Source organism: Melozone crissalis, unplaced genomic scaffold (assembly GCF_028551555.1).
Source record: "Melozone crissalis strain CALT ecotype California unplaced genomic scaffold, PUWL_Pcris_2 ptg000004l_1, whole genome shotgun sequence".
Classification (NCBI taxonomy): Eukaryota; Metazoa; Chordata; class Aves; order Passeriformes; family Passerellidae; genus Melozone; species Melozone crissalis.
The window spans coordinates 5,835,001-5,861,489 of NW_026535782.1; the positions used below are offsets into that span (position 1 = coordinate 5,835,001).

A 26,489-nucleotide genomic window follows, 5' to 3' on the forward strand; every position below is an offset into this window, starting at 1 on the left:
AAAAAAATTACATCATTCTCCATGTTAGAACAAAAACCACATATACAATATGATAGCTCAATGTGTCTCTGCAAGCCTGTGCATTGTGCTCTGGGATGACCCTGCTTGCAGGTCCTGTACAAGTTCCTCTTCCTTACACCAGTGGCCTCTGTTCTGAAAGAGCATCAATGCCAGCAGGGAAATCCTTCAGACAAAAACTTTGAAGTAATGAAGTTCAAACCAAATTTTTTTCCCTTGCAAGGCAGACTAAAAATCAAATACTGCTCCAAATTGAAACACCTTGAGAACATTTATAAGAATTGATCTTTTCCCTTTACTTACAGGCCATTATTAGTTAGTTATTTTCTTACCAAAGCACTGGAAAAGCTTCCTGTCTCCTATGATGTATTAGGGCTTCAGGTTTATAACTATACAGTTCATGTAAAAGTATTGCTATATAGAAGAACTGACATCTTCAATCATCTCTAACATAAGTGTCAAGAGGTTGCAAAATAAGCAAATTATTTTTAAAGCACATATGGTAAAAGATAAATTAAAGCTTTGTCAATGCACATGAACCTGACAAACAGTTCCACTTTGGAAATTCTGTAGTACACAGATCTATCACTTGAAGGCATAAAAAATAAAAAACATTTGTTCTGCTTAAAACATCACAAGTGTTAAACCCACTCTCTCATTTTTGATCTGCTTTAGATCTTACAATTAATTCCTGCTTTGATGGAGAACCTGACTGCACAAATATTCTGAGTGCCTAAGACAGTATTTAACTTTCATTTGGCAATTTAATAACTGTAAATGAGATGCACATAAACAAAGAATTTGTTTGGAGAGCCCCATCAGCTGATGTCTGAGATGGGAATGAAAGGTCCCCTTTGTCTACCTAAAAGATGTTTTTCCAAGTGACCTCTGGCATGTCACTTAAATTGAAAGGAGGAGCCTGAAGCTTTCATGAATCTGAGGTTATATTCCTATGTGACCTTTGCTAAAGACTTGGAATTTACCTAGCATAAGTTATTCCAAAAAACATCAGTTTGTTAAATTTAGAATATCAAATGGGCTATAAGTAACATCAAAAATGAACAACATGTAGAGTCCAAAACAAAATTAAATGTACGTCTCATGCAAAACAAAATTGTCTGGTTTACTGATGTCTTTCAAATAATAATTCAAGAACACTTGATTTGAATACTTCAGATATTTTTAGCAAGTAGCTAAAAATCAGTACAAGACTGAGATTATAAATGTAATCATATTCATCTCCTTATATGGATTTATTAAATTACCAAAGGCCTTGATTTCAGTTCATCACTAGCAGCAGCACAATCATATAATGAGGCAAATTCAGACTGGCTCATGCTGGAATAATCCACATTGACTTAGCACTTTAATTACTCATGTTTCAGCCTGCTATAAGCTACTGTAGGGTTTTCCTTTACAAGTCAGGGGTTTTTTTTCTCCCATCAGTGTCTAAATAAGTAGCTACGTATTCCTAGTTGCTTTGGGTTTTTATTTCCATGGAAGTCTCTCCAAATATGAATAAATGCCCTAATGCCTGGCTTATAACGTCATTCCCCAAATTTGACCCAGAAAAACTTAATATGCCAATTTCTATGATTAATTTTTTTATTAAAAATTCCCAAGCAGCCACCTTAGTGATCTAATTTATTTTAAGTTAAATTAGCTTTCTCTCCCCATTGTTCTGGTATTAAAATTAAGCTGTGCCCCAATGCAGTTTTGGTGTTTTAACCTGATATAGGTAACTAGCACTTGCATTGCTCTTCTCACACAACTTAGCCTTCCAACCACCTCTGCCCACTCCATACTTTTCACCTCAGCACAAGTGCAAAATGCCACATCTAAGGCAGTTACATCACCCTAATGGTATTCAAAAGCTAAGTAACACAGTATTAGCTTCTCAAATAATACCACACAAGCTAAAGAGCAGCATAAAATTCCTAACTATGGCTCTCTGAAATTCTAACACTGGGGCACCATAACATACATATTGCAGTCCTGAAACACCCCATCTTCAAAGCCATATCCACACTCCTGGTCACTGCAGTTTAGATATGCAGATAGATCAGCAGTCTAAAGCCAAAAATAAAGCAGTGTAGGAATACCTAATTCTTGCCTAAAGTTCAGTCTTAAAAGCACAGTGATGACATTTCCATAAGCTTTGCTTTCTACAGCCATTCCACCGCAGCCTGGCAGTGAGTCACAAATGCAGTCACAAATCACAAATCCATGTTAGACACAAGTTCCAGGTTTGCAGAACACAAAAGCCACTTTCCAAAGCAGCACAGCATAAGAATAATCTTCACAGCAGCACAGCTCCCTCTCCAGCACAAGGTAAGTCCACAGCAGGATATGGAATAACAAGGTTATCCAGGAGTAGTTTTTCTTAATGACAATTCTGATTAGTATTTATGGTGATTTCAGGGAAAATTTAACCAACTACATAATTTAAGTAAGAGAGAAGTACCCTTTGCATCTTCCCTCCCACACTAATTTTCACATTTAGTAATATTTATTAAGATATATTTGGATTATATTCTTTAATTGTTAAAATATTGAGATTTTGAGTATGTTAACTACAAAAATTCAAAAGAGTAGGTAGAAATACTTGCAAAAATAATTAATTACAAGTACACTATCATAAACAAATTACATAATTAACAGAACCTGATTGTCCATGATTTAAGCTTTTTTCCTCACCACTGTCTTACTCCAGTCACTGCAAGCTTCTCCATTACCCTTCAAAGACACCTTCCTGACACAGGACAGCAAAACTCCAACACTGCCCAAAGCAGAGGTGTTCATCCAGCACTCCCTGCCCAGCAGGAAATTCCAAAGCATTCTCATGGTTTGTCTTTGAGACCCAGATCTCCTGATCTGGTTTTAACACTAGTCTAGAGAAAGACTAGTCCCAGTCACTTGCAAACCCTGTTAGGACCCTGGAAGATTTTGAAACTCAACTTCTCTGGAATACTACCTGTACTTAGAAGTTACAAAAATGTGTTCTGGCATTCACACGATTTTCAGTCTAGGACTGATTTATATGCACATCAAGGGATTTCTTAACATGTAAAGCTCATCTTAGCCCTTCAACATGCCAACAGGGAGATTCAGTTACATTAGCTGATGCACTTTAAAGCAAATTAAAATAATATTTTAAACCTACCACAGCATGAAGAAGAGAAACCCCCTTTTACCTCACAGACTATTTTAGACAAAAGCATAAGCCAATGTCCTCTTGGCTCTAAAATCCACCAAAGCAAAATGTAATTTTTACACTGAAGAATAAAAAAGAAAAGTTTTGTTCAAAGAAAACCTCACTGTAGAAGAGGGCAGCACTCACAGAAAATCTGAACAGGACAATAGGAGGGATATTTCACCCATCTTAAAGTAGCACACTACTTAAGTTGCTCATTCTTCAAGTTAAAAAAATCAGGCTGTGTAATATATCTCAATAGTTACAAGGACAGTTGCATTTTTATTGCATAGTCCCCATGCTCCTAGCAACAAACTACAAAATATCTAATTCTAAGAAACACTCTAAATCGTGCATTTTTGACTGATTTTATCAGTCATGCAATACAAACTGAAGGAGGAAAGAATTCAACCCAAGCATGCAGCTGACTAATGCCCAGTATTCTGCTTGCTGCCACAGAACTGCCAAACCTTTCTGGAAAGATTAGGAAAAAAAATTTTAAAAATATTTAAAATACACTAAAGGGTACTAAAAGATGCAGCTTTTTTTTTTTCTATGGTTGTGGAACTGACTTCCTTTTACTATTTACATTTGTGTTTATATTCAAACTGTTCATAAGCACACAGATAATCAGCTGTTTAGCCAGCTAAAACTTGAATTGTGTCATGTAAACAGGACTTATAAAGAGCTGTGTAAATGATATGTCAAACTTCATTCATGTTTGACAGAGCAGACACCTTTCACTGCAGGAGAAATGAAGTAAAAGTCACCATGTAGTTTTTAAACAGGTAATTACTTGGACACAAATGGAAACAAAGTTTAATATAATGGGAACACAATAGATTCTATAGCATGTAACTTGATTAACTTTCCAGACAAGACCTTGGACCTAGGCTACTTGGACAATTTTGCCTGAGACAACATAAACATATAGGAGAAAACTCAATACAAAAGAAACACTATTTTAGTTTGTGTTCAGGATTTAACTAAATGAGCCCTGTAGCCAAACTGCATTGCATTTGCTCTTCTTTTACAAAGTAAAAAACAAGTAAGGAAAATAATTCTACTACACACAAATAAATGTTTTTGTACTGCAGCTACCAAAACAGATCCACTTTGCTGAATCCATTTCTCAAAAGCATGCAGTACTGAATAGGAATGAAAATCCACAAGGGGAGCAGACGGATTCAGATGATTTATGAGCAAAAGCCACTGCCATCTTCCAAAATCTTTCAGACCACCACCAAAACTCATTGTCAACTTTGTATTTATTGTGGTTCTGCAAAGTCACAGCAAATAATTTTCCCCTGCCTGTCATATCACAATGAAAACAGATGAACCAGAAACACTTTTTATTTCAGGGTCTACAAACACACACATCCTGCCAGCAGCTCCTGAGCACAAATCGTAAGGGACAGGAAGAATCAGTGAACAACTTTACACACTTCTGGTGATTTTAAAGAAACAACAGATCAATTAGCCAGGGTGCTGAGTGTTCAACCTGTGCTGCTTTCCAGGATCCCCTCCTTGCCAGGAGCCACATCGCCCCCAGTGCAGAAGCAGCTGCAGTCCCTGCTCCCCAGGGCTGTTTTGCTGCCAGACACAACACCAGGCACTGCCCTGCTGGGTCACTGGCAGGCACAAACCAAGGGCACACCTCCAGAATTTATTCTGTCTTCAAGAAGCAGAAGGGAAAATAACAAAACTGTTATTTGCATAAGGAAAAAAAAACATTAGAAGCATGTGAAATCTGTAAACTTTAAAGTGGAAAACACAGCAAAAAAAAAAAAAAAAGTTAAAATTGCCTTAAATGAAGGGAATTAAAGCCAGCATTTGCAGCATGCGAGGCAGACAAGAAAACAGACATCCCACAAAGCATCCCACTTTCTGATGTGTCTTAGACAAAAGTACAGGGCTGTCTACAGAGCACCAGTCCTGATGGGATACTTGCTGAGGCAAGCAGTTCCAGCAGTCCATCTCTTGGCTATGTTTTTGGGTATTTTAAATTATTTGAGGATTCTTGTTTCCAAAGGAAAAAAAACTCTCCCAGACATAAATGTGATCAGGGACCAGCTTAGTGATTAACCCAGCTGAAATTAGTCAAAGACAATTCAGCTTTTACAAGAACAAGGGCATTCAGTACTCACTCTTAATAGGATTAATCAGTAGGAAAGAAATATTCAAATGAAATACAATTCAAATATCAGGAAAAAAATTCACAACAAAGAAAGCCTGATGGCACTGAAGTCCAAGGAATGTTCAGGTTGTGACATGGATGTCCTTGTCCCTATAGAACCACGAGCTGCCTCAAGAGGCAAGGGAGCAACACTAAGGTAGAAAATCACAGAAAAGTATTAGAAAACTGTTAAAGGGAGACCTATTTGAAAAGACTCAGATATGGTAAGCCTGTGGTAACACAGACACTAGACCATCACAGAAAGCAAAGCACTCAGAACAACAATGCCAGGAGGGCATGGACACACTGTGCAAAGTACATGCCACACCTGGAAGAAAAACTGTTAAGCAGCAATGACATAACATTATTTTTGGATGAAATAAACCCTGAGAAAAAGGACAGCTAAGAGAATTCCAAGTGTTTCTTCATGGTGGAAGAAATACATCAGGATTCAAAACTGACACAATGACAGAAAATGCACTTTAATACATAACACAGGCAAGTTTCTGCCTTGCATTAACACAGGCCACCTCAAACATAACCAAGATACTTCACCTACAGAAACATGCAATGATGAATACCAGGAAGAGGAAAAACAGCAAGAAAGTCAGCATTGGATTCTGGATCAGAGTCTAAAAACCTCTAACAGCATTTGCCAACTCATTCTGCCTGCTAAGTGAATTTTAGCATTTGCATTCCCCGCTCAGTTATCCCAGACACAATATCAATGTGGCTTTACTGATCCCTATGCCTAAGACAGCCCATAGCCATGAAGCACTTTCACACAGCCTCTAACAGTATACTGTATAAACTATAAATTATTAAACCTAATAAAAACCTTAATAGCAGCAGACTCTACAGGCATAGGTCTTACCACAATACAAAGCTTTGGAAATACTTTTCTTTTACCCCAGTAGTGTTTAAATGTCTACTGTAATAGAGTAAGATTAAACCACCCACTCTTACAGAGGCAGTGCATGCGAAGAACCATGTTAGAGTAACAATACCATCATGTACGATGTAATTACCTACCTCAAAAAGAAAATGGAAAAGAAACTGAAGTTAAACCTGTAAAAAAACTTAAGCAAACAAAAATTAAAAATCCTTAATGGCACAATCCTTAATTGCCTAGACCTCATATACTAGACATAGCAACTTATGAGAACACTACCCCTGAATTCAGGAAGCACTTAGAGCTTCACAACCTCTCTGAACAAACAGCCCAGTCTGATCTATGACAGTTTACTGGGCACAAAGACCATCAAATCAAGAATCTTCAATATCACTTGAAAAGCAGCACTTGAAGGGAATGCTTGTGCTGTATCAACCACACCAGAAATAGATCAGGAGAAGTTGCATGACATCAGAACTGAGAAACAGTCACTGCAAAACCCTAATAGACAGCAGACAGAAAGAAGAAAGGCAAAATATAAATCACTCCAAGATAAATTAGTTCCTCTAATGACTGCCTGATTAAATGATTATAAGTCCTAAAAAAATAAAGACTAAGTATTAAAGCAATGACAGCATTACCTCCTCAGAACTACCCAAGGGCCACAGCAGGGTTACAGACATGCCCATTACTGACAGGACAAAGCATTGGAAACAAACCCCAAAAAGGTAAAGCACCCAGGAATAAAGCCGAACAAGAGCACAGCATACTACACAGATGTTTCAAAAATGCATGTGGAGAGGTCCAGGCAGGATGGAGCAGCAGACAGGAGCTCCAGTAAACCACACTGAAGCAGAAATATCACTGTTACCACATACCAGCAATTTCATTATATGTATTCCCAAAGTAATAACTCAAACAGGAGCTTGAGCAGGAACACCAGCAAAAGCATCTTCAATCACCATGCTGAAAAAAGACATACATATCTAAATAAAAGGAGCAGACACCTCAGATAAGAAAAGCCCTGTGACATGGGAAATGGTTTCTGTATGGCTTAGCTGAGCAAGTCTCTTCAGTCTTCTCTCTCACATACACACCCAGCCTGTGTGCTGTACAGTGGCACCCACACCAGAGAGGATAAAACCAGCACACCCATTAATAAGTGTCTGCTTGTAACAGACAATTGCATATTTCATTATTTCACCCACAGCCATAAGTAAATTCATATTGATTTTAAATTAAGTAGTTTGAAATGTTTCATGTTCACATCAATAAAGATTTGTTTCTCAAGTAACATTGATACGACCCAACTTATTCTAACTGGTAGGTTAAAACAAGTTTCATCAAGAAGTGGTATGATAATAGTTCATCTTTGCAAATGTCTAACAGGTATTGCAGAAACACAAAAAAGAGAAAACCACATTTCCTCTCCATCCAAGCAAATACACCCAGCTGTCCTCAGCCACTAATCACCCACACCGAGTGCTTTGGAAGAACACTTCCTCTCTACATCAAGAAAATCTTGCATACAACAAGTTGTAATGTTTTCACTTCAATCAAACCTACTCCTTAGTGCCCCATTTTAGATGACAACTTGAACTGCATGTATTGGAAATTTTTTAATTGATATTGCCACCTAGCGGCTTGTTTCAACAATATTAAATAATCATAAAAGCCAGCAGGAGAACATCAACATCTACAAGAATTTTCCCAAGACCCATCAAATAGAGTTTTTCATCAGTATAGAAAAATCTAATTCTGCTTTCCACCCAAAACAAAGGAAATCCTCAATGACTACATACAGAATTAAGCTTAAGGTAGTACATACTCCCCAAAATAAAATTATTTCTATGGCCAGAATAACACAGCATCATAAAATCATTTGGTTTACATTATGCAATAATGCAATATTGAAAAACTCTCCAAGCACATAATTCCAGAGGAGAAGTACCACTATGAAAATCTATCTATAAAGTTTCCTTTTTTCACTTTCTTGAGCACAAAATAGAGGAAGAGATTTCCCATCTCTCTGGTCCTCAGTTTAATGTAGGTCTGCTGTTGTGTTTCATGTCAAGATGATCTGAATAGACTAAACACAGAAATTAAAATGCAGAACAAGTTCTAATATAAGAGAAAACAATTTTCAAAACAATTCTGCTGGCAAGAGCATCTTAGTTAACGTGGTGGTGTTTGCAGGGGTCCCAGGACAAGGGAAGAGATGAGAATTTTGGCTTCATTTTCAGAAGGCTGATTATTTTATGATATCTATTATAGTAAAAGAAAATTATATATTATAACTGTACTAAAAGAATAAAAGAAAGGATTTCATCAGAAGGCTAGCAAGGAAAAGAAAGGAATGAGAATAAAATCTTGTGACTGCCCAGAGAGTCTGAGACAGCTGGACTGTGATTGGCCAGTAATTAAAAACAACCACATGAGACCAAGCAAAGATGCATCTGTTGCATTCCACAGCAGCAGATAATTATTGGTTTTCTTTTCCTCTGAGGCTTCTCAGGAGAAAAATCATGGCAAAGGGATTTTTCAGAAAATATCACGGCAACAAGTTATATGAGAAAAGAAAAACTAGACAAGAAGTTCTTAGCATGTATGCAGCTTTTCCATTGTTATTTCATGTAATAATAAATTTGTTTCAGTTGAAAAAGACTGTGCATAAGTTAATGGTTCCATCAACTGGAACCATTGACTTACCATCACCATGTTCACCACTAAACCATGTCCCTAGGTGCCACATCCATGTGCCTTCTGAACACTCCCACAGGTGGTGATTCCATCACTTCACTGGGCAGTCCATTCCTTTGGCAATCTGACCACCCCTTCAGTGAAGAAACTTCTAGTACCCAATCTAGGCCTCCCCTGGTGCAACTTGAGGCCATTTCCTCTGCTCCTGTCTCCTGCTCCCTGGGACAAGAGGCCAACCCCCTGGCCACAGCCTCCGTCAGGCAGCTGTAGGGAGTGATAAGGTCACAGCCCTGAGCCTTCTTTTCTCCAGGCTGAACACCCCCAGCTGCTCCCCATGAGACTTGTGCTCAGACCCTTCCCCAGCTCTGTTCCCTTCTCTGGACTCTGTCCAGCCCCTCAATGTCCTTCTTGTACTGAGGGGCCCAAACTGAGCACAGGATTGAGCTGTGGCCTCACCAGTGCCGAGCACAGGGGGACAATCCCTGCCCTGGTGCTGTGGCCACACTGCTGTTTGTAAAACCCAGGTGCCTTTGGCCTTCTTGGGCAGCCTCAGCCAGGCACACACAGCTCACTGTGATCCAAACCAACACACACACAAAACAGAGTCCTACAGTCACACATAACCCTGCTCTTTGTTCACACCACAGCCATCTTCAGTATCTCGTGGAAGCACTGGTGTTTATCACATAGCATTGGTAAAAACTGATTGATAAGACAGTAATTTTCATACTTTCTGCTTCTATGTACCTATTTCTAATGGACAAAAATACTTACTTTTTACCTTGCTGCTTAAAAAACCTACATAATTTTCATGTGTCTGTGCATCCAAGCTTTTTTCACAGCATGAGGTTCAACAAGACCAACGCCAGGTCCTACGGTTTGGTCACAACAGCCCCAGGCAGCACTACAGGCTTGGGGCAGAGTTTCTGGAAAGCAGCCCAGTGGAAAAGGACCTGGGGGTGCTGGTGTACAGTGGCTGAACAAGAACCAGTGCATGCTCAGGTGGCCAAGAAGCCCAATGGTATTATTATAGCATAGTTCACAAATAAATATATATTTACATACACATAGAGAGAGAGACTGGTTATTAATGCACCATTTTTATACATTTTATATAAAAACAATACTGATGTCATAATCAGAAAAAGAATTATTATTTTCCTTAACCTTGGGGAGATACACAGACCAGGTCTTTTGCTTATACTATCATCCTCTAAAAAACTAAAAAGATCTCTCCATTATTTCCTGCCATGTTTCTGATCTGCTTCAGAATATCAAGTATTTCTATAATGAAGCTAATACCTTGAAAATGTGTTCAAGCCCTTTCAACTATATTTAGCTAAAAAGTTTATCCAGTGTTTAGTCAGTTCAGTGCTACATAGCTCTGTCCTCTTATATTTCAAAGCCCTTAGAGTTTCTTTCATGACTGCAGGTTCAAAAGTTCTACTGCAAGAAGAAATAACAGCTTTCTAATGAGGTGCTGAATAACTACATGTTAAATGTAAAGAAAACCAAAAGCTACTCTGCAAACCACCAATATTTAAAGACAGTACTTCAACAAGATGCAGCCTTCAAAGGTCTCTCCAAAGCTTATTTGCAAGTGAGAACTTTCCCACTACCCAGATTTTCCCACTAGCTACTACTGCAGCTCCCAGCAAGGAAATAATTCAGGATAAAAATAAAATAGTTTAAGATTATATAGACTTTCTGTAAAAACAAAGCAGGTTGTATTGGAATCTTAAAGCTAACCCTCTTACAATTTCTCAAATGTACAGGAAGACCCTCTTTCTCTGGCAGCATCCAGGTTACCTGGACAGAGAACAGTGATTGCTGCTCACCACGGATCACACTAAGCAAGGTCACGGAGCCAATAAAAATGCTGCTGCCATTGTTTGTAATGGGCCAGAGGCTTTGTGTTAAGGCAAGCCTTGGGACTTTCCACGTTCTGACTGAAGGTTTGGCCTGCCTGGAGATTTGTTTTAGCATTGAACAGCAACAGTCCACTGATCAAAGGACTATTCCCTACTTTTTCAGCTATTGCTTCACCTTGTACAGTAGTGATGCATAGCACCCATTGTTATACATGTATCTGGAACTAATATAGAAATAATAATTATTCTGTGTAAATAACTATTTAAGATGCTGGAATAAAATGCAGTATAAAGGGTTCAAGATATGGAACCACTGCAGAGGACAAGAATGTAACAGGATGATACAGAGACTTGGGGCTACAAACATCTCACCAGTGTTCTGCTGGCTGCAGAACTGCACCCACAGAAGTGACAAAGAATAAGCATCAAACTGTTGTGAAATACACACCATTATATAGTAAATCTGGATGGCTTGACATTGATTGTAACATGGATTTACAAGGCAGCACAGAAATAACCTGCAGAATCACATAAAAGTTATTCAAATTGATTTCAGAATAAGGAGTAAAAAGTTACCAACATCAAGCTCACAGACCTCTCAGCAGGGCCAGGAGGCTGATGACTGGTGATATCCCTCCCTTCTCCCAAATGAAAGCATCCATCCCAGAAGGGTAAGCATGGCACTGGGGAAAGAGCAGGTACTACAAAGTTTGGCAATGTATCATTTTGTCTGTGAGCAACTGGAAACAAATACTGATATCAGTGTAACTCAAATATCAATAATTTTTTGGCTGGACCTTTAAGACATTCTAGCAACCTCTCTGAACCTGAGTGCAACAAAGCAGTGAGGAGAGACTCTGAGATTTGGAAGGGCAGATTCAGATGGATCCATTAGTAGCTATTTAACCTGCAGAGCAATACATGTCCAAGCTGCATTAATAGAATACCTCAGCAGCTGGTGGGGGCAGATCATGCTGCAAACATGGGAGACAAGCAGTGAAGAACTTCAGGCTGAGAAAGCACACAGCTGGAATACTCATTAGACTCCCTTCTTCCCAGCCCCCATAAAGAAAAGAGTTCAAATTAATTTATCATCCTGTAAATAAGACAATATGTTACTTGGAGGGGAAATAGCAAGCCATTTTATTTATACATACAAACACACAGACATGGTCTCTTCACCTCACTAAGTCCCCATTTCCAATTTTCACAGACTTATTAGAGCATTTTGGGTGCCTGCTCACATTAACTGGAGCACATGCACATATTTTCCCCATCAGTGAAACCCTACATTGTACATCAGTCTTTCCATCCTCTGCTGAAGTAACAGTCCCCTTACTCTGGCTCTGCCCTGTCTTCTATTTCCTTTCTCCAAACACCCCCCTTTATATTCCTGTATATGTGCTAAGATAAGCCAATGTCACTATACACTCACTGACTCTTCATTCTGATATTCTAGGTATATTCTATTTACTGGCAGCAAATATGGCCTTTGCTGCTTTCCATTGCTGCTGATAAAAGCCAAAATTCCATTTTTTCCTATGAAATGGGGTGAATATGCATTTTTCCTATGAAATGGGGTGAATATGCATTTAGTCCATGTGATCTATAATAACTCAAGTTTGAATGAAACCAGATCATCTTGAAAACAAGGCAGCTTACTCTTGTTATTTCACTTGTTTATAATTGCCATACATTGATGAGAACACTACAAGAAGCAAACACAAGTAAAAAGGTGAAGATACTGGGCAAAGAAGTGAGAGGGGACCAATTGTTCTACTTTGTGGTTTCCAGCCTCTCCTTGAACACTAAGATTACAAACTTCATCCCTGCTATGAGATTAAAAGGCCTTTATCTACTGAGTTTAAATTATATTCAAAGACTCACAAATTAAGCTTCCTATGTAAAGGCAACGGCTTACGTACATGCACATACATAACTATTACTCATTACTGCTACCAATGCAAATCAGCCATGAAATATGAAGTATAATGTATTTTCTCAAAAATAAAATATTGGCAGAATTGACGCAAACTGTGGGAAAAAAAAATCAATTAAGGATACAAGCACCAAAAGCAACAAAATCTTTTGCTTAGTTCTGCGGTATGATTTTAAAGCAGCTCCTTTATTACCAATGTAAATTTCATAGCATCAACATTGAAATATCACTCCAGAACAAAATCTGAGAAAAAGTTTGAAAAGCAGACTCTGAGAATTAAGATTCTTCTTGCTGGATATTGCTCTTTTGCAGCAATCATTGCTAAGTCAAACATGCCAGGATCTGGTGCACCAGAGTTCAGAGTTTAACACAGTAATTTAAACCATGTACAGTTTCATTTCAACTTAATACCTCGGGCTGTGAACTGTAATTAGGAAAAAGCTGGCACATATTCAGTTCCACTGCCCTTGCATATTAACATCATTATGCCTTAAAAACATTCTGAATAAACCAACAGGACAAGCATGTTCTCTGCACTTTGCCCATCAGGTCCTGATGCTAAGAAACAACTCACAGAGGTCCCATGAGGACTGGTTTGCTTTTTTAAATTTTTGCTAACTCTTACATTATTTTCATAATTTTTACCATAATTAAACACACACTGTATAGATTTAAGAGAGACATTGTCAACATACATATAATGCCACTTTCTGATTTAAAATCTCAGTCAAATTCTTCTACTTAAATGCATGTCTTCCATAAGAATTCCCACTTATTGAAGAAATCAGATGAAGTGATTTTTAGCAATCTATGCATCTCACAAATAAACAGAAAAGATAATTATTTGCTGACACTTAACTTTCTGGTTGTAAAACCATCATAAAAGGACTTTCTTTTACCATTTCATAGCTTTATTTTTAAAGTGGCTTTACTACTTGACATACTTACCTAAAATGTTGTTTGTTTTTAAGTGGGAAAGGAGCATAACAATGCAAATATGTCAAATTGTCTGAGTCACTTTGATTCAGCACAACTGAAAGAGTGAATTATTCCTTTTTACATGTATAGCCCCAAGTTATCATGTTCCTTTTTCATGATTTGCAAAGGCAGACTATCAGACAAATCCATTAAGAAAGGCCTAGAATTTTAACTATAAAATGAATTCCACTCACCAGACACTGATACATATAGTGATCCCACACACTGATGTATAGAAAAAGCTATAATGAAAACAGAAAAACTTTAAAAATAAATCTGTGGTTTTGCTACAATATATGTATTCAGCTGTAGTTTATTTTAATGTTCCTTGTAGTTGCAGCTATTAAAAATTCTGTTTTCACTGCCATGGCAAAGCACAAGTCAAGGATTAAAACAAGCAGGTTCTGCAGAGAAGGTACAAGTGGAAGAGAAAGGGAGTCTGATCCACTTAAACTTTATCTCAAGTTTTCATAATGATACAATTAGGACAAGATATGGCACTGTGTGAGACACAAGCTACTGAGAGTCACTCTGGAAACACAAAATTAGATCAAAATGATCATTTTAGAAGAGTAACATCTTTACTCTCAAGACAAATATTCTCATTACACAAAACTGATTCTCTGGTTTCAGAAATAAACATTCGAGAACACAAGTATCCTACTCTGCAATTATAAGAACAGGATAAATAATTTTATTTCCTGTACCATGTTTCTTATACAATATGTAAAAAATTAGTCAAACTTTGTTGCAACAATTTTAGATAAACTAACCAATTCTCAATAACACTCATTTTAGACAAATGAAGAAAAATTGGTATTGTCTATTGGTATAAATCATTTCAACCTTGTCTTTAAATGCTAGATTTACTAAACAGCTTGGATTAGCAGTGAGAACGCAACAATTAGAAGTAACTGATCCATACTAAACACCAGTGCACTTATCTAACAGGTATCTGGTGATCTAAAATATAGCGGTAGCCTCAGAGTAGTTCTTTAAAGCTTTATCTCACATTTTAAGTCCATCTGAGATTCATACACTGTGTTTTCACATCCTGCTTCTCCAAGAGCCTGGACTGGCTGGTGTGCCCAAACCACGTCTGCCCACAACAGCCTTGCTGAGTTCATCACAAAGCTCCCAACTCCCAGCACTGCTCATTCCTGATTAAAGAGCGTCTCTATAAAATGCACACTGTGGAAGCAACTACCAAAAATCTCTGTGTGTCATCTTCTCAACACTGTTGACACAATCCAACTTACACATCACTGTATAGAAAACATTTCTGGGAAACAAAAAAAATAAACACTAAAATCTCTAATTAACTTTAAAAAGAGAGGCAATGCCCTAAAAGTGTTTGACTGGAACGTGATTAGATGTCTAGGGAGCAGCATAATGGCCTTGGACACCAACATGTGCTGAGACACTGTTACTAATACACAAAACAGGTCACACCCCAAGCAATAGACTACCTTGAAAAAAAAAATCAAATACTTTTTCAGATACTGTTATCCATTCAGATGATTTTTATTCTTTTGAGCCAGAACTCCTAGCAGTATCATGAAGTTCCTGGTTGTATGCAGGTTTCCCTGACACTTTACAACATTCACCAGGGAATAAATCCTGGCAAAAGGGATCTATCATAATGTGCCTTCTGACACCAGGAAAGGGAACTTGAAAGAAAGCTTAAGCCTCTGATCTCCTCAGGGCTCCCTCTTTCATAAAAGTGCTGAATTGTGACTGCTGCACTAAAAAGAAATATCATTTACTGACCCATACAGCCTCATTCTAACCCAATCACCATTGTTTTGTAACTCAGTTACCTGGCAGCAGCCAAGCAGCATGCTGATACCTGTGTGTCAGTGAAACTTGATAGCAACACTTCCCTTTTAATCACTCACCTTCCAACTCCATCAGTCTGCTGCTTTTGATTATGCCGCACAAGGGCTGTAAATCTACTGGCCAGCCCTTACATACCAAAGCCTAGCACAGCCTATAATCTCATGATTGACACTTGCACATAGCAGGTTGAAATAAGCTTGAAATTCCTGAGGCATCTTGACTCTTACTTCACAGGTGAGTGAGCTACTGAGCTGTTACATAAGCATGAGAACTGAAACCTGAAAATAAAGCTACTTGTTCACAGCAACTGAGAAAATAATCTGCATTCTTAGATTCACAATTTTAAATCAATCCCAGGCTCATTTTGGCATCAAACTCAGACCTGCAGATGGCATCAAAGCCTACAGGAAAGAAGCATTTCAAGCATGCCCATTCCTTCAGTATTTTTCACTCCCTGGAAAGCCTCCTCACCCTATCATCATAACCCTCCTGTTCTTGGGAATGAAAGCTCTTCTCAACACACCTCTACTCATTCCCTGTGCACTGGGATTTAGGAGCTAGCTCCAATTTCACGGCTCCTTCCTGACAGGTACAGCAGTGTCACACATTAGCCACCCTGTCTGGATCCAGGCTCACAGACCTTTCAGGCTTGTGAATATCATCAGATGCTGCAAGTGATCCACACAGGTGGCCTTGAAAATCTGAGGGCTGCCACACTAATTTAAGTCAAACACACACCTAGGCCAGTATTGTACCATTGGGTGCCAGAAACATGCTTGGAGATGAGCACACAGGTGGGTCACTCTGTATTAGGACAAATTTGCTTGACAGGTCTTCAGCAAACAGGGGCTTGGAAAATCACACTGCACTGACAATAGCATTCCTAAAAACTACTGATGGTTACCTGTCTTAGCCTTCTTAAACCCACCTATAACTTGGACTGTACAACATATTGCAAAGCCACATTCTGTCTCTCATACTGTACTAAAAGAAGTTGGGTTGGGTTTTTTCCCACTGGAGTCATTCTTTGAATATCACTGTTTTGTAATGAGTAAAGGCAAGTTATTTCTTCTTCCATTTCTCTACCTGTAATGATTTCTTAGGCATATCAAAATACTTCTTAATCACCTTTACATAATTTATGACTAGTACATTTCAGATAAGCTGCCCAATATCCTCAATCACCTTTACTACCTTCTTCTTTGAGCAGTTTTCAGTTCTACATAATCTTTTTTGAAACAGTACAATGTGAACTATGTAATCATCATAAATGTAAACCACCATTTATAAAGAAGCACAATTTATTTTAAAACATTAGCTTTCAAACATTAAAATGGCCGTTAAAAAGAGTACACTTTATTACATATTTAGTCAAGTGCCTTACTTAAGTCTCAGCTGCACTTAACTGCATTCTTTTAATTACTTCTTACTTGGATTTTAATGATTTTTATTAATTACTTGGGGTTTTTTAATGATTTTAATGATGTTTTAAAAAATCAACATGCCAGTCTGTGATGAAGGAATAACATCACATACAGGTGAGCAACAACAGGGACGTAACAGGCAGCAGACAAACAGTTATTACACAGAGAAATTACTGGGGTGAAACCTGAGACCTGAAAAAGCAGAGCAGTGCAAAGGGAAGAAATATGTCCCAAGAGAGCTTTCTTTACAAACATGAATACAAAATCAATACAATTTTAATACAGTTTGAAAAGTAGTAAGCAAGTGATTTTAACACTGGAATTTAAGGTGCATGTACTGCAGCTACACTGCTCTGACCTTTATCACTGCAACAAGAACAGTAGAGACGTAATTTTTTTTTCCTCAGGGATAGGAAAATATAATTGACCTCTAACGATGGAATACTCCCTTCCATTTTAGAAAACTGCAAACTAAGCATTGATAATGGCTCAAGGCAACCAAAGCCCTTGGTTCTTTTAATCTCCTATGTTCAAATTATCGACTTCTAATTAACTAACTTCTGTTGAGGAAAACAGTGAGGCACCAATACTATCAAGAAGCATTATTTCACCAAGGTCTATTCAGCAGTTTCCCTTTAACCAAGAAGCTCAAGATAAGATTCCTTTAGCAGTAACACTCAAAGAGACTTCCTCAGCAGAACATTACTTCATTATGGAGGACATCGATACAAAAGTCAAAAGTCTGCCAGCTGCTTTGCTGGACAAAATCAGAGTATGTGGTATTTAGACATACACACTTCTTTAATCATAGGATTTTCCAATGTATAAGTTAAAATAAAAGCAGTACACATGAAATGTAGAAAAAGCTAGCACCTTTACAGAGATTCACTTTGAAATTTATACCACCTTTTTCAGCCAAAAAGCTTGTTCAGAATACCTTCTTTAAATACAAAAAGTTCTTCTATGGTTTTCTTAGGCTCAGATGCAGACTGCTGCAATTCTGTTCTGTTACATGTGCTTTATTATATTAGGCTTCTTTTTCCAGCCACTTCTGGAGATTATCAGAGATCCATCCAAACACAATAGTTTATAAAGGCAGAGTTCATCCTAAAAGGTGTATTACTGGGGTAGACAGTGGACACAAGAAGCCCTGCCAACTTCAAACAGGACCATCCCTCTTACACTTACCATTTGCTGTAACTGTTAACAGATTAAAAGTGAAAAATGAGGTAATAAGGATAAGGATTGTACAGAAGGGGAAAAACAAAAGTCTTGCTAGGAAAACCAGGAAGCAAGGGTTATCACTTCAAATATATGAAGGATGAGACAAACAGAACTTTAAAGATATAAATACTGGGAACTGTAATGACAGGTAGAGAGACAATGTTTTGTTTCTTCAAATACTAGTAACTTTAATTTTCTTTTTATACAACCCAGTAAAACAATGCCCATTCACAAAGTCCCCATAGGCAATTAGAACAGAATAAGTTATTGATTATTAAAATATAGGCTAGATTGCAAAGATAAGAGTCTGGTAGAATCACAACAAAAGCAATTACTACCAAAAGGGAAGGGATCAATTATGAATACAACTGCTATATAGTTACATTTTCATTTTATCATTTCATTTTCTTTGGTAGAGAACTGAAGTCACCTCATTCACTTTCATTAGATATTGGCACAACTTTGTGTTCTACTCTTCTGAATCTTTCCTAATCCTCCTCTTTAAAAGCTTTTTAAAAATTAACATTAGTTTTTTTGACATTCTTCAGTAAATTATCCCAAGAAGAAAAGAAAACAACAGCTTGAGGGGCAGATACAAAACCACTGCAGACTGTGGGAGGGTACAGCCACTCTCACATAGAAAGGCCAAGAGCTACACCCATGGCCTTCGGTCAGTGCCCAGAATACATTCAGCCAGTGTTCATGGGAACAGGAACTACCTCATAGATGCTGCTTCTAAGAAAAAAAACTACTTTAAGAGACTGGAAAACATTGAGGTAGAGAAACAGTAACAAAAAAAAAGCAGTGCATGACTTTTACACATTTAAGATTCCATAATAGTGTAATATATCCTAAGCCTTGATAGCTGTACAATACTTGTGGATTCAAGTTAGACATCTGGAAGTGCACAGTGCAGAAATCTGGCACTTCCCATGTTAGCCAACACAGATGTGCTGCACCACGGCAAAGTAACAGCCCATGGTCATATTCCACCTGCTCTAAAGTACTGCGTAAAAACAAAAGCAAAATCAATCTTGGTATTTGGATTTATAGTTTTGTATCAAAATGTGCAGCACACTAATCTTCTTTCCATAGGTTAACACACCATCATCTAGATTATGGTTTTTTTTACTTACCAAATGCTTTCTTTTAACTTTGGATAAAGATGTACAGTTGACATGCCAAAGAGGACAACTCTAACTGGGTATTCACCTGGGTTTTGTCACATTCACTTACAAATAAAGTCAAGTAAAAAAATATATCCAAGGTAGAAGTTTACCCCAGTGGAAGCCTGTACTGGTCTGAACATAAAGAGCCTACAATTCTGCAGAATGCAAAAGGCAGATGCACCTGAGGCCATCTGTTAGCAGTAAGTGAAGGACAGTAAACAGGCTTGTCTGCCTGTAAGCAAGTTTATCTCTGAACAGACTCAGGCACCTGTCAAAATCACTATTTCCCAGACCTCTCTCAATGCAGGCCTCCACTTTAAGGAGAAATAAATCACAGAGGATCCAAAATAACATTTTGATTAATCTTTTGTCCAGCTGAAAAAATACATGAGTAGTTTGAACACACTGCATGTAAATTCATCTATTACAACCAAAATCAAGTGCTAACTTATCATAATACAGTGAGATACTCTGTTTCAGTAGCCTGGATGTTTGATTTCAAAGTAAAGCCATCCAAATAAATGTTAGTATTACAGGTAAGTATAGGTATAGTCTTGATTCAAGACAAAGTGCTTCCTCCTAAAAATATGAGACACTCAGCTTCTATTTTCTTTTTTTTTTTTCATCCTATTGCAAAAAAAAAAAAAACAAAAAAACCAACCCAGATTCACCTCCACCAGTTCTCACTGACTTAGGGGGTCAACACTGAGCAGCTACAGGACCAATCTTACAGCCTTCTTTGGCAAATAAGGTCATAACTGACAAAAAGCTATTCAAAGTTCTGCAATTTTTTATTCTTGTGTCATCACCTTCATACTCTTCAAACAAAAGCCTGCAAGTAAGCTACAATAAGATATAACTCTCCTAGCCAATTTTACAAGAGAAGTCCTGCAGTGTCCTTTGAAGCACATTGTTAACAGCAACAATGGAAGTTACTCCATAAAGCTTTGGCCTGACATAGAAAAGTTTTCATAAGAACCACAGTAAAGAAAAAAAACTGCTTTGGACTCAAAACTAAGTTACAATTTTCCTGTAGTGAACAAATTCACCACAGGGAACCTATGGTATAGAATCTCCACCCCTCAAATCAACATTTTCATTTGCAGATACTGTTCATTTGATGTGCATCACTGATACCATATGCCTCTAGAATACTAGAATATGCTGTAGCAGCTGAATTTAAAGTAAAGCTAGAAAGAGGACCAAAGAGATACTGAAAATGTCTGATACTGGTTTTACCTGGGGGCCTCAACCATTTGCAAGGAGACTTAAAAACTTGAAAGGAGTTTTGCTTTCATGTAGAAGCACAAAACAGAGTAGGTCATCTCCAGAGCACAGGAGTGGTATGAAGAGAAAACATACACAGCAGAAGAGAAAAGAGGGCTCTTGTCAGCTACAGCAAAACCACTTGTTTCATAAGGCAACTGATCGGATTGGAGCCCTGCATCTGGAAACGCCGACTCAGCCAGGCAAGTGGCCAGCTCCTGACTGTGCGCCCTCACTTAACAGTAGCCAGTTTCTTCAGCAAACACAAAGACTACCAGTTCTGTACTTATTATGTCTCTGTGAGAGCAAACTTTTAACAAACTCACTCAGTAAAACATCCCTAGAAGTGATGTTAGCTCCCCTAAGAAGTGTATTGAATGCTTTATCACCTAAGAGTAGAAGTTTATTAACAGCCTTGTGGTTAACACTTAACTGAAAGCTTCAAAAAAAACTCCGAACCTAGAGCTACAATGAAATTTAACCTATTTCTGTTTTCAAACTGGCAAAAGACAAATCCATGTAACACTACAAACTGAAAGTTTTTGGAAACAAGGGAATCAATTGCTGCATATCTTGCACATAACATTTGTTTCCATTGCAGTAACCCCAAATTCAAACAACTGAAAGCACAATGCAGCTTTTACACAATGCTGGAGGAAACAGCATGAGTGGAACAGGATGTGAACAAAAGTTAGTCTGCCAAAGTCTAATCACCACTACACCAGCACCTCATCTATGTTATTTTTACCCATCCTAATGGGGAAAAAAAGCACTCATTCATTGTAACTAGGAAAAAAAAAGCACACCAAATACTTCATGGTCAGAGATAAATTGTTATTTCTTCCAGTAGAAGTCACAATAAGACCTTGCCCCTTGAATCACTTGCCATAGCAGAGAGCAGCATCTCTCCCCACCACATATATCCATCCATCCACCATCCACTGCTTCCCAGTTCTAAGACTAGCCAGCTAGGAGGAGAGAGAATGAGTGACATCAGGATGTATTTCCCTGTCAGAACAAAGCAGGTAGACTGGATTCCTAAGTAACAAAAACAAAGACAAGAGCCTATTGGCAACTTAATGAGTCACCAGTAAAGTCCCACTGCACAAAACACAGTGAAAGTTAGTGACACAAGCATGTAATCCTTCATGGACAAAAAATGAAAAGTGTCCTAGGAAAGAATGAAGTGTGAACACTGTAAAGATGGAAGAATGTTCCTATGTGGTTCAGTGAGCAAGTATCATGAGAAAAGATAACTGGACAGTGACAAGAACATGAAGGGCTAGCGGAACACAAGAAGGAGAAAACAGAGAACAACTTCTGTTCTTATCTGTAGGATTAACAGAAACCAAAGCAATACTGGTATCAGCATAGCTGGCGATTAGACACATCTGGGAAGGGGAAATAGTCTGATGGTACCGAGGAGGATGAGAAAAGGACTGCCTGTAGATGGGACAATGATGCAGAAAGACACCTCGGAACAGAAAGCACTGGGAAAGGAGACCACAAAGATGAGAGAACTGGAGGGAGACCCAAGAGGAACACGTGGGCTGGGGGCAGATCCCCCACAAGCCGGGGGTTCTCAGGGCCGGCGGCCGGAGCGCCGGTCGCGTTCCACGGGGCACGGGGCGGCCCGGCCCGAGGGATGCTGAGCCCGGCGCCCGGGCTGGGGACGGTGCCCGAGCGGCCGTGGTGACACCCCCCGTGGGCGAGCCGGCCCGGGCGGGTGCCGTGCCTGCCGGGGGAGCCGCGGTGCGTGCCGCGGGACCGGCAGCCGGGACGGCCCGGGGGTTACGGCAGCGACGCGCGAGGGGAGCACAGACAACGGAGGGGGCGCGGGGGGAGGCTCCGTCCCGGCGGGTCGGGGGTCCCCATACTCACTTTTTGTGAGACGCCGGGTGCTTGTCCCTCCTGCCGGCCGCCGCGGACTGCTTGGGCCGCCGCCTGCGGGCCTGCAGGGCCAGCACTGCCGGGAGAAGAAAACAGCCGGGAGCCGGCGTGAGCAGCGGCGGCCGCGCAGCCCCCCCCGCTCCGCCCTCCCGCCCGGCACAGCAGCGCGGTACCTTTGCGCGAGTTCATCGCCCCGAGCCGCGCGATGCTCGGCGGGCGCGCCGCTGCCCAGCTCCGCTCCCGGCTCCGCTCCCGCTCCCGGCCCCGCCGCCAGCCGCGACCGCGCGCCCGGCACCGTCCGGCAGCATCGGCACCGCCGCCCCGCGCCGCCGCCGCCGCTGCGCAGGCGCGGGGGAGCGGCGGGGCCGCGGCCGGAAAGGCGCGGGCGGGGCGGGGCGCGGCAGGTGGCGGCGGGCGGGCGCACCTGAGGCGGGAGCGGCCGCGCCGAGGTGGGGCTTCGTCGGGCGGCCGAGCCAAAGGGAAATGAATTCTGCTAAGTTTTGGGACGTGATGGGAGTAGCGGAGCGATCCGCCTTGCTGCCGTGCCACGTTGGGAGCTGTGGGAAGGGGCAGAGGAGAGAGGCGGCGGGCTCTCTCCACGGCAGCAGCTGGGGCGAGATCAGCTTTAGCTTGTCCCGAAACCTGTGTGGGGTGAGGTGCCAGAACCAATTAACCTCGTGGCCAAATCCAGGGAAATTAGATTTCCTTAATTCTGATTCTCACTAAGTTGTTTGATTATCATGACGGACAGCTCTTGGCAATGGGTTTTTTCCTGCCAAAGGCAACTTGCTGCCGATGGTGCCAGGCGCTGCTCTGATTTGGCATAGTAATGACCCAGTGAACACTGTCACTTCTTACCTGAGCTGTGCTTGACAGTGTTATGACTGAAATTTTGTGCCATCTGTACCTTAGTGCCTGGGGCCAACATGATCTGGGTCATAGCCAAAGCTCCAGACTAAGAGTGAAGCTTGTCTGGGTTATCTTCCCATGCCAGTGGAATTCCAAGGCATACTAACTGAAATGGAACAGGGGATGGTCATTAAATTTTGAGGCAGAACTGCCTCCCTAAGTGGCAACACAAATAATCCACAAGGATGAAGATCCTAAAAGCAGCTACAGTCAAGACATTATGAGAGTGAAGGGAACTAGCAGTAATTGCTGGTCTTAAGTAATTGGATCACTGAGATTTCATTTAGACAGAAAATTGAATCCCTAGGTCTGGTTAGTTCAGCTTAGGAGGGGTAGAGCCACAGAACCATAAAGCTAGAGAACCCAAAAAGGAGGCACTACACTGTATAATGCTTTTTTGTCTGACTAGAGAGCCTGGTGAACAGAAAACAATAGGACCATGAAGTTACTAAACTGCAGCTCTCATAAGGCACCCCAGCTGCATTTCTAAATCAAAACATCGTCCCATCCTCCATCATAAAAGTACACAGGAAATAAACATTTTCAGTATAAACTGCTACCAGTAATATGCAACACTGGTAGGTTACATTTCTCCCTTACTGTAGTTAGTCTTTTAGTTCAGTGTGATAGGTTAGGTTACAGAAGGCTTTATTGAAATTTTGAAGGCTTTCTGCTAAGAAAATTTAGGTGCATGAAAATTAATAAGAGCTGAATGCTAAGAAAGCAGATTTTGTATTTATTATTTCCAGGCAAATTTTAACTTCACTGGTTAAATTGTGTGTGTGCATGAATACCTGTTCCTGTGTAGCAAATGACAGAGAAGAGCAGCTGATAATGGAGAAAAGAGTAAGACTTGCTTTTTTTCTTTGTCAGGGCAGTGCTGCATTAAAGTTATCTTGTAGCTATGGTTCTAGAGCAGAAACCATACAAGGGTCATGGTCATCTTTTCAGCAACTTGTGCCATTCTATTTGCTTTAACAGGAGTTTTATATGTAGAACTGATTGGACAATTGTGTCTTAGATAAGTACAGGGAGCTTTGCTTACATCAACAGGATTATAAATCCACCAGATCTGGAGTCAGGAAGGAATTTCCCTCACGAGCATAATGTCAGCAACATAATCAGGGCAAGGGAACAATCTGCCAGCACACAGAGAAAGGAATTGTTAGGACTAGGTGGGGGTATACTATGCACACAATTTCATTCAGTTCTAGTGGAAACATATTTTAGGACTGTATTTTATCGGGATTTTGTTGTTTTCTTCCTCCCCAACCCTGCCAAGCATCACTCAGAGGATGATCATGCAGAAGTGCAAAAAATCACTGAGACTCTCTATGTATGTATAGAGGATTACCATGTGCAATTAACTGACTGGAGAGTAAATTAAGGTCAGTAGAGGCTAAACATATTTCAGAAAATGAAAAAACAAAAACCAACAAGCCCCCGCCCTATTTCTCAGACACAAGAGAATAACTCCCTGAGAAGACAAATAGTAAATGATTTTTTTAAAAATCACAAGAATAATTTTATTTATGTGCTTGTTAAGAAAGAGTCTACCCTGTTTATTTGAATCCACTCATTTAAGGGAAATTTTCCATCTTTATTTAAATATACATCTTTTTCAAAAGGAAATGATGAGCCAAGAGAGAAGACAGACTAAATAGCAAAAGGAAGCATTTGCAAAATCATTGTTCAACATAACGGTGGACTGAGCCAGAATGTATCTGCCTGTATTCTCTCTCTGAACACTTTATGGGAACAGGTATCTGTTTGGTTGCAGGGATTACCACAGAGCTCATTCCCTCAGGGGAAAGGCACTGTGAGGTTCAGGTGATATGACCTCTGCAGAAGGGAGGGACAACAGCAGATTTAGGTGATCTTAGGTGCAAACGCCAGGAGAGAAGAAGAATTAAGTATCAAATTATGGAATGGTATTCTTCCCTGTCTGTAATATAGCTTGGATCTGATACCCACAGATGTTTGGTTTGTTTCATTTTCACCTAGCTTTGCAATATTCCCTTACATATGAAGACTAACTTCTCCTTTTGTACAGAATAAGAAGTTACCTAGCAGCAGTCCTATAAACATGATACTGTCATCCATCTGAGAATAACTGAAAATTCTTCCTTCAGCAGAGGGATGTTAGAAAATTTTGCTCTGATTTCTGTACCACTTCCTTTTAGCACTGCTTTTCCCACTCTGTAGTAGCATGGGCTCATATTCTTATTTCTGCACTTCTCAGAAATCAGGATATGAGCCAACTTCACACTGCTCTTGCACAGAATGGAACAAACATGAAATAACACATAAGGCAGAGGAAGGAAAAAACCCAGCAAAACGATAAGTGGTGGAAAAAGGAAAAAGAAAAATGTAGTGAAAGGAAATTCCCAATTCCAGGCGAGCTCTCATTAATATGCAAGTCCAGCCTTCTCATCCTCTCGCCTTTCATTGTTGTCTCTTGTTCCTTCAGTTCCCACCCCCACTCTAAATTTCTTTAAGTATGACACACCCAAGTAGGCACACAAACAATGAGTCTGTCCTTCTCTTGCTCACTTGAAGAATTTTCTATCTCCCAAAGTGGTTTTTTCCTTCTCCAGTATGTAAACAAAGCAGAGGACAATTCTCAGCTTGGTTTTGAGCGACACAGACAACAACAAACTTACAGATAGGAAGGATTAAGCAACAGTAACTAAGTAGCTGAGTTTCTTGTAAGGTCAAGACTATTGGCTCATCAGTGCCTCAGTATAACCAGTTAACATTAATAGGAGCATTGCACAAGTTAAACAAGAAAAGTAGTCTATTATCTCAGTAGTGTAATGAGAAAAAATAGCAGGAAGCATGAGTTGGGATTTCCAAAAAAAACAGGAGGTCAGAAATTCCTCAGTTTAGATTCCTGGCTCATTCACTGATTCATTGTGCCCTTCCTAAAGCAAATTACATGACTCACCTGACTGATTTTCTTCATCTATAAAATGGTACAGTGCATGCCAGCTACACAGCG

General features: G+C 39.7%; 1 protein-coding gene across 3 annotated transcripts in view; it reads right to left on the reverse strand.

Annotated features, from left to right (window-relative positions):
* The window catches only part of SRPK2 (SRSF protein kinase 2), a 128,429-nt gene extending 105,646 nt beyond the window's left edge, over positions 1-22,783 (reverse strand). For all 3 annotated transcript variants that reach the window (XM_054278962.1, XM_054278953.1, XM_054278969.1), the window contains exons 1-2: positions 22,753-22,783; positions 22,571-22,655 (exon numbers count right to left, since the gene is read on the reverse strand). In XM_054278962.1, coding sequence (XP_054134937.1) covers positions 22,571-22,655; positions 22,753-22,768 — 101 coding nt within the window. In that variant the 5' untranslated portion in view covers positions 22,769-22,783. The remainder of the gene's footprint in view (positions 1-22,570; positions 22,656-22,752) is intronic.
* Positions 22,784-26,489: the final 3,706 nt, after the last annotated feature.